This window comes from Schistocerca piceifrons, chromosome 10, assembly GCF_021461385.2.
Source record: "Schistocerca piceifrons isolate TAMUIC-IGC-003096 chromosome 10, iqSchPice1.1, whole genome shotgun sequence".
Classification (NCBI taxonomy): domain Eukaryota; kingdom Metazoa; phylum Arthropoda; class Insecta; order Orthoptera; family Acrididae; genus Schistocerca; species Schistocerca piceifrons.
Window position 1 is genome coordinate 88,391,523 of NC_060147.1, and position 14,206 is coordinate 88,405,728.

At 42.1% G+C, this 14,206-nt stretch overlaps 1 protein-coding gene across 2 annotated transcripts in view; it reads right to left on the reverse strand.

The window, feature by feature from the left end:
* Positions 1 to 7,829: 7,829 nt before the first annotated feature.
* The window catches only part of LOC124718839 (putative mediator of RNA polymerase II transcription subunit 12), a 52,473-nt gene continuing 46,096 nt past the window's right edge, over positions 7,830 to 14,206 (reverse strand). For both annotated transcript variants that reach the window (XM_047244463.1, XM_047244462.1), the window contains exons 8-9: positions 13,074 to 13,381; positions 7,830 to 9,140 (exon numbers count right to left, since the gene is read on the reverse strand). In XM_047244463.1, the coding sequence (XP_047100419.1) occupies positions 8,755 to 9,140; positions 13,074 to 13,381 (694 nt within the window). In that variant the 3' untranslated portion in view covers positions 7,830 to 8,754. The remainder of the gene's footprint in view (positions 9,141 to 13,073; positions 13,382 to 14,206) is intronic.

Below are 14,206 nucleotides of genomic sequence, written 5' to 3' on the forward strand. Positions count from 1 at the left end.
GGTGTAAATTAGAATAAAAAATTGACTTGAAAACTGCATATTTTAGCTTTCCTCATTAAGTTCAGCAGTCTGCTGTGAAGAAGAGATAAGCATTATTTCTACCTTGAATCACTCACAGACAGCATCACACTGTTCTGCTTCCAACATCTCCAACACACTGGTCACAAACCCACAGTTGTGGAGTCTGAGCAGCTACCCATCCAGCCTTGATTTGTTAAGCAAAGTGTTATAGCAAATCACATCATTGTATTCATTCACTCACTGTGCTCTGTAGATCCTATTGAGATGGAAAGACTTCAGTGATACAGAAAAAAATTGGCAAACATGTTTGAAAATATGATATAGTTGGATTGATAAAAAAAATCTACTCATCAAGTGACGGCAGGAGAAAACACATATAAAAGATGTGGGAAGTCTTTCCTTCTTGCCCGGTCCAGTAAATCTCTCCAGACACAGTGTTCTGGGTGACTTTTCCATAGCCCCTTCCCATTTGCTAAATCTCGCTACTAATTTTCCTTCATCCTTCTTCCTTTCCTTTCAACCCTTCAGCCAGAAGAAGGTGCCACTGGCTCTGAAAGCTTGCATATTTCCAAATCTTTTACATGTGTCTTCACCTGACACCAATTGGTGAGTAGACTTTTTTATCTACCAATTCCATTAAATCTAGGTGTACATTAAAAAATGGAAAGCAAACCACTCAAAAAATAACACTACATTGGTTAATGCTGTTTGTGTTTATGCCAGTTCAATTTTGGCTGAATCAGAGGTGAAAAAAATCTACATCGTGTTTTACATATAGTGGAAACATTGTCTGGTGTTACGTGGAGATAGATCTGCTGTGCAAACAAATGCCTTCCTTGGGCACATGAGCAATTGTTCAAGCACCTGTGTTCTGATCATCTTCAGAGTAGCCCCACTTAGCCATGTTTACTTGTCATTTTGCGAATCCTATTCTTACTCTATTCAGTGCTCTCCACTTACTATGCTGCAAATGGCATGTTTGTTTTTTTCAGAGTCCAACCATAAAAATACACGGTGTGTCTTGGGATGGCCTACTAGTGGTACTGTCTGTTGTATAAAGCTATTCCTTGACTTAAGATGAGTTGGAATTGTTTGGTGATTATACATTAAATGCCATGGATCGGTCTGCTGTTTTTTCCTCTCTACTTCATTGGCTACTTAGCACATGATATTTGGTGGTGCTAAGGGTGCATGTGGATAAATTTTGTGGACAAGTGTATGTCTCACGCATTCGGTGACAATTTCATTTAAAGCAAGGTCTCCTTGTGTGAATTGGGAAGACTCCCCCCATACTGGTGCCACATATTTCCCAGCTGCAAAACAAAGCCCTACTGCTGGTGATTGAAGAACTTCAGGCTGTGCTCCCCATGTTGATCCAGTGATTTTATGGACAATACTGTTTCTTTTACATATTTTTCCTTTTAGCTCTGTGTAATGATTTTAAATGACAGTATACAATCTTGGCTGAATCCCAGCTATTTTGGTTTGATGCAGTAGTGAAGTCTAAACACTCTCCATTCTATCTCCAGCTGATGTGTAGCTTCTCTATTATGCTGGTGGAATGTACCTACTTCATTTTTTTTTCTGGAGTAGTCTCCAAAGTTATCCAACTTTTCTGTCAGTTTTCTTTCAGCTTCTCCATATGTTCTGCCTTGAGCAGTAATAGCAGTGTCATCTGCATACAGGGTGCGTCAAAAAATGTATACAGACTTTGAAGTGTCATAGAAAATTTATTTCCCTTTCTACAATGTTAAATTTCTGGAAATGGAAAGCTTAAAGTCCAATTGGAAAAATAAATGTACTTTGCAAATGTGATTAATGTTCAAACTGGTGGCCTTCAGCATCAATACATTTCTGAGTACAAGTCGCCACTGATTCCATACATCGTACCAAAGTGTCCAATGAGATTTCTGCACACACCACCTGAATCTCATTCCAAAGTGTGTCCAGATTATGTGGTTTACGTTTGTACACCTCCTCTTTTACTGTGCCCCATAAGAAGAAATCCAGCGGCGTGAGGTCTGGAGAGCGTGCAGGAAACTCGATTGGTCCCCTGCGTCCTATCCACTGGTCTGGTACATTGTGATCCAGGTATGCTCATACATCCCTATGATAGTGTGGCAGGGCGCCATCTTGTTGGAAATAAAACTCATCATTACCGTATAATGCACGAATGGCAGGGAATATGGAGTCAGCAAGCATTGTTAGGTATGTTTCTCCAGTAACAGTACCTTCAAAGTGGAAAGGCCCAATGAGTCCCCTTGCAGACAAGCCACACCACACATTTACACCAGGCAAATTCACAGCCTTTTCAACTGTAATGTGAGGATTATCTTCAGCCCAGTACACACAATTGTGGCTATAGACAGTTCCATTGGGTTTGAATTAGGCTTCATCCGACCAAATTATGCTACCCATAAATCCCGGTTTACGTCTCACCATCTCCTGAACCCATTCACAAATTTCTAACCTTCGATCTGGATTGTCGTCACTTAGCTGTTACACCAGCCTTGGAATGTACACACGAAACTTGCCTTTCTTCAGAATGCCTAGCACACTACTAGCACTTACATTACTCTCACGTGCCGCTTGCCTTGAAGATTTTTGAAGTGAATGCTGAAACAGTTCCAAGACTGCAGTTGTGGAATCATCACTTGTAGCTGTACGAGGTCGCCCTGTTCGACCTTTATGCACATCACACACTGTTCCATGAATTTCGAATTTGTCTCATAGACGTGTAATTGTTAACCTTGAAGGTGGTTCTGCACCATACTCACTCCTCCACTGTCTTCAAACCGCAGCTACATTCTCAAACTTCCAGTACCATTTAATTATATGCTTCCCTGCTTCAAAACTCCAACGCACGTCTTCCATGTTGCAGTTACTTCCTTGCCACTGCTGCCACCTGTTGAAGAAACACAACATTACTTTCTCACAGATATTTAACCTTGTAGAATGGGAAATAAATTGTGGAAAGTGTGTATACATTTTTTTGACGCACCCTGTATATAAATCATTTTATTTTTGGCTGGTAATTTGTGTACACATCATGCAGAAAAGGGGAAAGATTACTCCCTAGCGGTAATCCATTCTTTTGGCTTCTTCATCTGCTTTTCTTCCCTTGAAGGGTTTGACAGAAACTTCATTTCTGCAGCATGCCTATTAACATATTCTTTGTTATTTCATAGATTTTCACGAGTCTGTGGTGGTTTACTGTATCATAGGCAGCAGAAACATCAAGAAAGACAACAACAGTTGTTAATTTCTTTTTGAAACCATCTTAAATGCTTCCCGAGTTCGAGTCTCAGTCTGTCACACAGTTTTAATCTGCCAGGAAGTTTCATATCAGTGCACACTCCGCTGCAGAGTGAAAATCTCATTCTGGAAACATCCCCCAGGTTGTGGCTAAGTCCAGTCTCCACAATATCCTTTCTTTCAGGAGTGCTAGTTCTGCAAGGTTTGCAGAAGAGCTTCTGTAAAGTTTGGAAGGTAGGAGACGAGGTACTGGCAGAAGTAGAGCTGTGAGGACGGGACGTGAGTCATGCTTGGGTATCTCAGATGGTAGAGCACTTGCCCGCGAAAGGCAAAGGCCCCCAGTTCGAGTCTCGGTCCGGCACACAGTTTTAATCTTCCAGGAAGTTTCATATCAGCGCACACTCCACTGCAGAGTGAAAAATTTCATTCTGGAAACATTCCCCAGGCTGTGGCTAAGCCTAGTCTCCACAATATCATTTCTTTCAGGAGTGCTAGTTCTGCAAGGTTCGCAGGAGAGCTTCTGCAAAGTTTGGTAGGTAGGAGACGAGGTACTGGCAGAAGTGAAGCTGTGAGGACGGGGCGTGAGTCATGCTTGGGTAGCTCAGATGATAGAGCACTTGCCCGCGAAAGGCAATACGTCCCGAGTTTGAGTCTCGGTCCAGCACACAGTTTTAATCCGCCAGAAAGTTTCATCTTAAATGTGTTTAGTCAGATTTAGTATTTGACTACAACATGCTTTACCATGTCTGAAGTCAGCTTGTCCAGGCAAAAGTTACGCATCAATTTTGTTTGCTATCTGTGACACAATCAGTCTTTCAATATCTTATACAGGTGACAGGTTAAGGAAATAAAATGGCTCTTTGTCAGGCTTTAGTGATGTCACTACTTGTTTTTTCCTCCACAGTATGGCAATGTGAAATGTTTCCAAATGTCTGTTCATCATCCTCACAAGCCATTTTTGGACAGAACTGCATTATTTCTTCAGATCACATGTTATCAGAGTCTGCTGCTTTATTTTCTTTCAGTTCTTGCACTGCTCTCCCCAGTTCTTCAGGTGAGAATGGAGTTACTAGAGATTCACCCTCTCCTCCTATGTTTCACTTAAGATTCAATCTAGTCACCTTCTGTCTTGTCTTTCCACTCAGTAGAACTTGGTGAGCACTTTGGTTCAGAGTGTCGTTTGTACTCAACAGTGGACCAGTAAGAGCAATGCTAATATTTTTTTTCAGCTTCCACATTCTTTGACTGTTCTGTTTCATGTCTACATCAAACAGTAATTTATCTCATCTTCCCCTTCTTTCTTCAGCTGTGTTTGAAAGTAGCTCTTCTTCCAGTTCAGCTGCATCATCTGAGAAGGAACCTGCATTTTACTTGCTACGATAGTCGTTCAAGAGGTCTTGTGAGTGTGAGTCAAGACCAGATATAAATTGGATCCTACATCCCTGTGGAATGTGCCTCATTGATGTTTTCTGTACAAGATAGACAAATTCTTTGTAGTATTTTGAGTCTGCCTCTACCATTTCAAGATTCATATCTTCTCTGTAATCTTTCTATTTCACTTTCTTGAAGCTAAACCAGCATATGAAGGACACAATTTCTACTCGGAAAACTCTAGAAACTACACAAAATACAGGACAATGCAGCATCTTGGGGATACATTCCTCTACAGTTTTCGTAATATGATGAGCAATGTTCTCAGTAATAATGATATTGTCTGGATTATCCCCTCTGCTATCTGCTGCTATTAAATGATGGTCTTAGTTTAGGATTGAAAATAAGCTTCCTCTTTCTAGTTCTTCCCCATTTTCATCAGTTGTGTTCTATCCCCGTTTGACACTTTAAAAGTCAAGTCTCCTAATACAATCTCGATGTTTCGGTAGTGAAAATTATGTGATTCGTGGAATGTAGAATCAGTATTAGGTGGTTTGTACCTTAACATAATCATTAAAAATTTCAGGTGTCCATGATACTTGTTGACTTCATCTCCATACCTAGTCTTACAAAGATACCACGGTTTATCGTATTGTGTCATTGCTGCTCGCGTTGGTCGAGATCCAATGACTGTTGGCAGAATATGGAATCGGTGGGTTCAGGAGGGTAATACAGAATGCTGTGCTGGATCTCAATGGCCTCGTATCACTAGCAGTCGAGATGACAGGCATGTCATCCGCATGGCTGTAACGAATTGTGCAGCCTCGTCTTGATCCCTGAGTCAACAGATGGGGACGTTTGCAAGATAACAACCATCTGCACAAACAGTTCGACGACATTTGCAGCAGCATGGACTATCAGCTCGGAGACCATTGCTGCGGTTACCCTTGACTCTGCATCATAGACAGGAGCGCCTGTGATGGTGTACTCAATGACGAACCTGGGTGCACAAATGGCAAAACATTTTTTCGGATGAATCCAGGTTCTGTTTACAGCATCATGATGGTCGCATCTGTGTTTGGCGACACTGCAATGAACGTGTATTCGCCATCACCATACTGGCGTATCACCCGGTGTGATGGTATGGGGTGCCATTGGTTACACATCTCGGTCACCTCTTGTTTGCATTGACGGCACTTTGAACAGTGGACGTTACATTTCAGATGTGTTACGATCCGTGGCTCTACCCTTCATTCGATCCCTGCGAAACCCTACATTTCAGCAGGATAATGCACAACCGCATGCTGCAGGTCGTGTACAGGCCTTTCTGGACACAGAAAATGTTCGACTTGCTGCCCTGGCCACCACATTCTCCAGATCTTTCACCAACTGAAAACATCTGGTGAATGGTGGCCGAGCAACTGGCTCGTCACAATACGCCAGACACTACTCTTGATGAACTGTGGTATCGTGTTGAAGCTGCATGGGTAGCTGTACCTGTACACGCCATCCAAGCTCTGTTTGACTCAATGTCCAGGCGTATCAAGGCCGTTATTACGGCCAGAGATGGTTGTTCTGGGTACTGATTTCTCAGGATCTATGCACCCAAATTGCGTGAAAATGTAATCACATGTCAGTTCTAGTACAATATATTTGTCCAATGAATACCTGTTTATCATCTGCATTTCTTCTTGGTGTAGAAAGTTTAATGGCCAGTAGTGTATGTGAATATGTGAATAACAGAACAATATCATCAACAAAACATAGGTTGTTCACACATGATTCATTAGAAGATATTTTCCTTTTTCGCAGTTTAGGGACTTGAAAAATTCCTGATGAAGTGTAATGGCGCATGTAGCACTGTTGAATACATTCTTCATATACTGATACGAATTGAATTTATGCCTTGTTTCTCAAGGGTTTTAGTAAATATTTTGCTGAAACTGAGGCAAAAGCAGTTTCAGTCTATCTGAAAAGCATTAAGTCATAATAAGTAACAATATGAGGTGTCAATGGAAATCTCACACACACACACACACACACACACACACACACACACACACACACACACACACACACACAACACTTATACTGCTTCTCCATAAAATATTGCCATTACTGACTCAAAATTCCTTTATTTACAGAAAATATACATGATGCAAGAATGTTTGACCAGTCTTTATCTTTGATTAACCAGTCTTCATCTTTGAGATTACAACAAAACCAGACTGTTTCCTGCTACAAAGCAGCATAACCACAGCAGATATACACACCTTAAAAGCAGAAATTATTTTTTGTTGTGACTGTAAACCATATGTATATTCGTCTTACAGTTTCACTAAAGTACACCTTCGTTTTCAAAAAGGGAATTTCTCATAAGGAGAAACCAGTAATGCAAATTGTTCTCTGATAGGTCACCTGTTTCTGTGACAGCTACAAAACAAATGATGAAGTTGAAAAACTGGCAGTCTCTAACGAATGTTTTGCTTTAGCAGCACTTACAGCAGGCAATCTCACCACAGCTATGACATCATCTCATATCATGCTCGAAGTGTGTAAACAACTCCATTAATTATCTAACAATTTCAAACAATATTTCATCTCAACTACACTTACAATATTAATCACCTTGAAATCGCTTGCATAAAAACAGAGTTAAATGACTTGAGCTCCAGATGTGCACAACTGGTTTTTCTTGTCAGTCACAGTATATTGGACACACAGGAAGACAAGCTGCCGAAAGCCGAGACGAGGAGTCGGATAACACGAGCTACCACCTACAGATGCACAGTAGAACTTAATTTGAAATTATTTTTATGGTTATCCAATCTGTAGCTTTTATGTGACGAGATATTCTGATTTTTGAGATGGTGTCCATGTCTGATAGTGGAAGCTTGCTCTACTGAAAGGTGTTATTTAATATGATTAGTTTTTGACCATGTGGTTTAGATAAGAAGTATGTGCAGTGGAACGAGACTCTCAGAGCCCTTGCCACAAGAAGTTCTACCGCTGATCAATGACTGATCTAAAAAATTTAGTACAACAGGTAATAGATATGTTTATTTTTGTATTTATAACAAAAAAACAATCAATTATAGACCTCTCCAATCCTTTTCCTTCACCCTTCTTCCTTCCCCTTCAACCCTTCTACTCAAGGAGGAGCCACTGGCTCCGAAAGCTTGCCAATTACAACAGTCTTTTACGTGCATGTTCTGCCGCCGCTTGGTGAGTAGATTTTTAATCTATCAGATTACATATTTTTGTATTTATATATACCAGTGAGATTCAATTGTGTTTGTGTGTTTTGAAAGACTTGTTAATATAAATCCTCTGTGAGTGGGTCTAATTCTTGGAGGAGCATCATACCGGGTGGCAAGTTTTCTACCCAACCTGTTTCTGCTTGTTAGAAAAGCACACTACAGGGACTGTACATCACAGACTTCAAGGACTCGGTGTACTCTGTCTTATTCTGTGTGGAAGTCACGATTATATCACAGTGTATCAGCGAGGGAACAATCCCAAAAGATTTTGTGTAAAGATTATTTGCAAACAGATCTTCAAAATGATAACAATTATCGCAGTAAAAGTAAAGAGAAATCCAATGTAAGAAGGCTGACATAAATTGCTTGAACTAATACAACTGTTATTATTCAGAGTGTACAATGTACTCTTTCAAGGTACATAAATTTATTGGAGTTAAATAAACTGAAACAACAGTATTCGGAGTTAATGCCCAAAAAAGGTGGCACAGTCGAATTTAACTGACCAAGCTGAAAGTTTCTCTTAAACTGCTGAATTGCAACTGTGACCTCTCTTCCATCTAGCTACTGGTAAAATCAGTTGACAGGGCAATTTTTATGACAGTCAGGTTTGAATATTCCACATATCGGTTAGTACATATATTCTGCAAAAGCTAAACTGAGACACCTTACGGTCCCAGTACATCGGCGATAGTGGCACCGGTAGCAGATTTGCAGTACATTCATTACAGCAAACACTTCGAGATGACAACAGTGATCTGGAACTGTCCGAGGACGACTAGGAGGAGGAGCCGGGAACCCCGCCCCGGGCGGTCCGCCACACAGCGTGGTGCAGCGTGATGGCGACCTAGGTGGGGTTCTGCAGCTGTGTGGGGATCGTGATAACCTGCTGCAGCACTGGTACTGACGCCAGTGCCGGAATTTGCCCTGCCAGCTGTGCCACCGCCTGCTGTTGCGGCTGCGGCTGCTGCTGCTGCTGCAGCTGCAGCTGATGCTGCTGTGTGTGTTGCGTCTGCTGTGTGTGCTGCATGGGGCGCTGCACCACCTGCACCAGCTGCTGTAGTTTCTGTTGTTGTTGTTGTTGTTGTTGTTGTTGCTGCTGCTGCTGCTGCTGCTGCTGCTGCTGTTGTTGTTGCTGTTGCTGCTGCTGCTGCTGTAGTAATAGTAGTTGTTGTTGTTGTTGCTGCTGCTTCTGCTGGCTCTGTTGCAACAGCGCTGCAATATTTGGTGCACCTAAAAAATATTAAATTGGAGAGAAATTGATGTAATAAATGTATACTCTTAATAGCTTTATACACCTGGGCCACTGGCTTAGAGCTACTGCGATAGTCAAGGAGCCTACAAAGAAAGTGTGAAAAATGGAAATAAATTCTTGAACCAAACAAAGCATTTAAAACAAAGAAAAAAGTTTTGTATTTAATATAAATACACACAACTGTGACTAGTCACTTTGGAAATACTTGTTTATTTCTGTAAATTACTTTTTGAGCCATTTCAGCTTCATTTTCAGATATGCAGAAGATACAAGATAAGTAATGTGTCATACACTGAAGTGCCAAAGAAACTGGTATAGGCATGTGTATTCAAATACAGAGATATGTAAACAGGCAGAACACGGTGGTGTGGCCGGTAATGCCTATATAAGACAACAAGTGCCTGGCACAGTTGTTAGATTGGTTACTGCTGCTACAATGGCTCAAGATGTAAGGCAGATTGAAAGTGGTGTTATAGTCTGCATACGAGCGATGGGACACAGCGTCTCCGAAGTAGTGATGAAGTGAGAATTTTCTCAAATGATCATTTCATGAGTGTACCATGAATATGAGGAATATGGGAAAACATCAAATCTCTGACATCGCTGTGGCTGGAAAAAGATCCTGCAAGAACAAGACCAATGACGACTGAAGAGAACCGATCAATGTGACTAATGTGCAACCATTCTGCAAACTGCTGCAGATTTCAATGCTGAGCCATCAACAAGTGTCAGCCTATGAATCATTAAACAAAACATCATCGATATGGGCTTTAAGAGCCAAAGGCCCACTCGTGTACCCTTGATGACTGCATGACACACTGCTTTACGCCTCGCCTGGGTCCGTCAACACCGACATTGGACCGTTGATAACTGGAAACATGTTGCCTGGTTGGATGAGTCTCACTTCAAATTGTATAAAGAAGATGGACATGTATGGGTACGGAGACAACCTCACGAATCCATGAAAGCTGCAAGTCAGCAGGGGACTGTTCAAACTGGTAGAGGCTATGTAATAGTGTGGGGTGTGTGCAGTTGGAGTGATATGGGACCCCTGATATGTGTAGAAACTAGTCTGACAGGTGACACATACGTAAGCATCCCGTCTCATCACTTGCATTCATTCATGTCTATTGTGCATTCCAACGGACTTGGGCACAGTTCCAGCAGGACAATGCGACACCCCACACATCCAGAATTGTTAGAGTGGCTCCAGAAATGCTCTTCTAAGTTTAAACACTTCCGCTGGCCACCAAACTCCCCACACTTGAACATTATTGAGCATACCTGGGATGGTTTGCAGCGTGCTGTTCAAAAGAGATCTCCACCCTCTCATACTCTTACGGATTTATGGACAGCCCTGCAGGGTTCATGGTGTCAATTCCCTCCAGCACTACTTCAGACATTAGTCGAGTCCATGACATGTCGTGTTGTGGCACTTCTGTGTGCTCGCGGGGCCCTACACGATATTATGCATGTGTACCAGATTCTTTGGCTCTTCAGTGTATTTTTTTGTGACACAACTATACATCACAGAGCAACTGGACCAGTAGGGAGGGTGGGAGGAAACCTTAACTTTCCAGCAGTAGATTGCTCAATTGCCTCTGTGCTCCTGGAGAGTTAAGACACCTCCTTCTGTGAACCTCTATGTAGTGGTTATGATGGAATAAACTTTAGAGCAGGGCTTGTCAACCATTTTTTCTACTGTCCACTTCTGTGTCACTGTTAGTAGTGAAACTTTTCAAACCACCCACAAATTCCACAGTAATAGTGATGTGTAAAGTCAGGAAGTAATTGTTCTTCATATAATTTATAAGTCAGAGTTACAGGAAGTTAATGGATATAATAATAAGTACTTACCACATAACTCATGACAAAATTTTATGAAAACCTAATGAAAAAATTTTAAAACCCCTACTCCCTACAGCCCACCATGAAAGCTGGAACATCCAGTGGTGGCAAGTTAACTCTCACTGCTTCAGAGCAATTTTATGTGATACAGTTTTAAGCGAAGCTCAACAAAATGAGTATCACTTCAAATTGTATCAAGCAGATGGACATGTATGGGTATGGGAAGCCTTTGGGGACGATTGTCTTTCCAGATCGCAGTTGAACAAATGGCAAGCGATGTTTAGAGAAGGTCGGGAGGAAGTCATTGACGAGGTCTGCACAGGAGGCATCTCAACATTGTGAATGGATGCTTGTGTGACTCAAGTGCACCAGTTACTGAATTCAGACCGTCAAATTAGTGTTTGTTTGAAGTCAGAATAACTGGAATTGCCAAAAACAGTTGTTTGTGAGATTGTATAGGAAGACTTGGCTATTTGGAAGATTTTTGCTGAACTTGTGCTTAGAGTTTTGACCGACACGCAAAAGCAACACCGAATGTGTGAAGAACTCAAGCAACTCTAAGAAGATGATTCCAATTTCCTAGACAATGTGATCACTGGGGAAGAGTCACAAGTCTTTTGGTATGATCTGGAGTCAAACAGGCAGGATGCGGAATGGCAAACGACGTTATCACCGCACCTTCACATGAGCATGTCCCGGTTGAAGTCCACATTCATTGTTTATTTGATGCAAAGGGGGTAGGGCGTGCTCAATTTTACAAGGAAGTGCTCCACAGACTGAATCATAGGGTTGTTCATGTCTGAAAGGAGTTCCACACTTCTTCACATGCCAACTCACACCACCTTTGTGTCAGGGCCTACCTGACCAGGATCAGTATGACAACAGTCCAAACCTGGCCCTGGCGGACTTCTACTGTTCCCTTGGCTGATAAGTGAACTCAAAGGAAAGCATCTCAATTCAGTTGACAATGTGCAAGTTACTTTGATGTCTTCTCTGAAGAGCATCCCGACAGGAGTTCCAGAAAGCTTGCGACACTTGGAAATCACATTGGCAAAAAATGTATTGATGAAAAAGGGACATACTTCAAAGAATTTTAACTGAAGTTCTTGAACCGATCTGGGGAAGGAGGGTGTGGTGGTGGTGGAATAAACACATTACTTTCCATACTAACCTTGTATGTATTTATTTTCATTGTGTGATGCTGGGTACTGGCTGTGAGAGGTGATTTACAAAATACTTTAATGTATTGCCACGAGTGAGTGTCATATAGCAAATTATGTTGGCTTCCATTTTCATTGCCTACTGGCCATAGAATTAAGCATGATCCACCGTAAACACTCATTAACAGTGAAACTTCCTGGCAGATTAAAACTGTGTGCTGGACAGAGATTCAAACTCGGGACCTATGCCTTTCGTGGGCAAGTGCTCTACCATCTGAGCTACCCAAGCATGACTCGTGCCCCGTCCTCACAGCTTTACTTCTGCCAGTACCTCGTCTCCTACCTCGCAAACTTTACAGAAGCTCTCCTGGTTCGGGGCGCGAGTCGTGCTTGGGTAGCTCAGATGGTAGAGCACTTGCCCGCAAAAGGCAAAGGTCCCGAGTTTGAGTCTCGGTCCAGCACACAGTTTTAATCTGCCAGGAAGTTTCATATCAGCGCACACTCCGCAGCAGAGTGAAAATCTCATTCTGGACTCATTAACAGTGTTCTACAAGGTCAATAAAGGACAATCTATTGTTACTGTAGCTGTCTTTCAGTCCAAAGATTGGTCTGAAGCAGCTCTTTGTGCTAGTCTATCCCTTGCAACCCTCTCCAATTCTACATAACCACTGACACCTACATCTACCTGAACTACCTTATTGTAGTCAAAGCATTTTACACTTTTTTAACATGATGCAAATCCATTGCAAACATGTTACAAACCTCAAAAGTCCAGTAGTAGCTGCAAACTAGGTTGCGAGTATTGTTGCAAAAGGTATTCCAAACTCAGTGTAAATGTGGCTTCAGAATTTAATTATTTAACAAATTTCACCACCAAATAAAACTCCTACAGAGAGAACTCACCTGTTGTCGGTGCTGGCACAGTCCTCTCGCCTGCCAGCTGCTGCTGTCCCTGAGCCTGCTGCTGATTCTGGGTGGCGGTGCGCACCGTACGGCCAAGCAGCGAGTTTCGCGCCTCGCGCAACCGCCGCCTCCAAGCCAGCCAGCGCGCCAGCTCCGGCTCGGGCTCCTTGCGGTCCGGTCCCGTCGCGGCAGCTGCCGCCTCTGCCCGCGACTCCAGCTGGCTGTAGTAGGCCTCACGCAGGATGCGGAACGCCTGCACGTTCCCGAACGGCAGTTGTGTCACGGGATCAAAGTAGCGTGCCGGTTGCCTGCAGAAGCCACAGCCTCGGTCATGAGACACTTCTACAGAGGAATGACAGTGTAAACTTAGCTGCAGAGAAAGCAGGTGGCAATCTGATATCCAATGGATGAATTCAAAAGAATTGTAATTTATCCACATGAAAGGTGGCTTATGTAACACTCATTCAATCAATTCTTCAGTACTACTTGTCAAATGAAGGCAGTATTGTTTCAGTTAGGCTGTATTTGCTTTACACTTCCCCCCCCCCCCCCACCCCCTCCTTTTGTACGTATACTATTCACCACCAAGAATGTTACAATATTTAAGTCAAAACAAACGGAAAAACATCATGCGCAGGAACTACCACTTTCATATGCACAGCAGCTGCTCCAGTCAAATAACTGATAACAGTGTGGAAAGCTAAAACAAGCTGGGGAACAAACAAGTAGTCTACATAAATGCACCAGTAATACAATAAGTTCTGTAAAATTCTGAAGGTACCAGTGATAAAAATACAGAGAGAAAAAGGTTATCTACAACATGTAAAGATACAACACTGTAACTGTAAGAATTAAAGGGTGTGTAAATGAACAGCAGTTGAGGAGGATGTGAGATGGTGTTGTAGCTTATCCTGAATGTTATTCAGTCTGTACATTCATCTAACTGTGAAGGAAAGCAAGGAGTATCTTTGTAAGGGAGGTTCGGGAGAAGGCAAAATAAATAAATAAATAAATAAAAATTTAATGATGAGGTTTAGTGATGACATTCTGATCCTCTCAGAGATGAGAAACTGAAAGGAAGAACAGCTGAGGGGAATAGATAGAGTTTTGATATGAAATGAAAGATGCATATG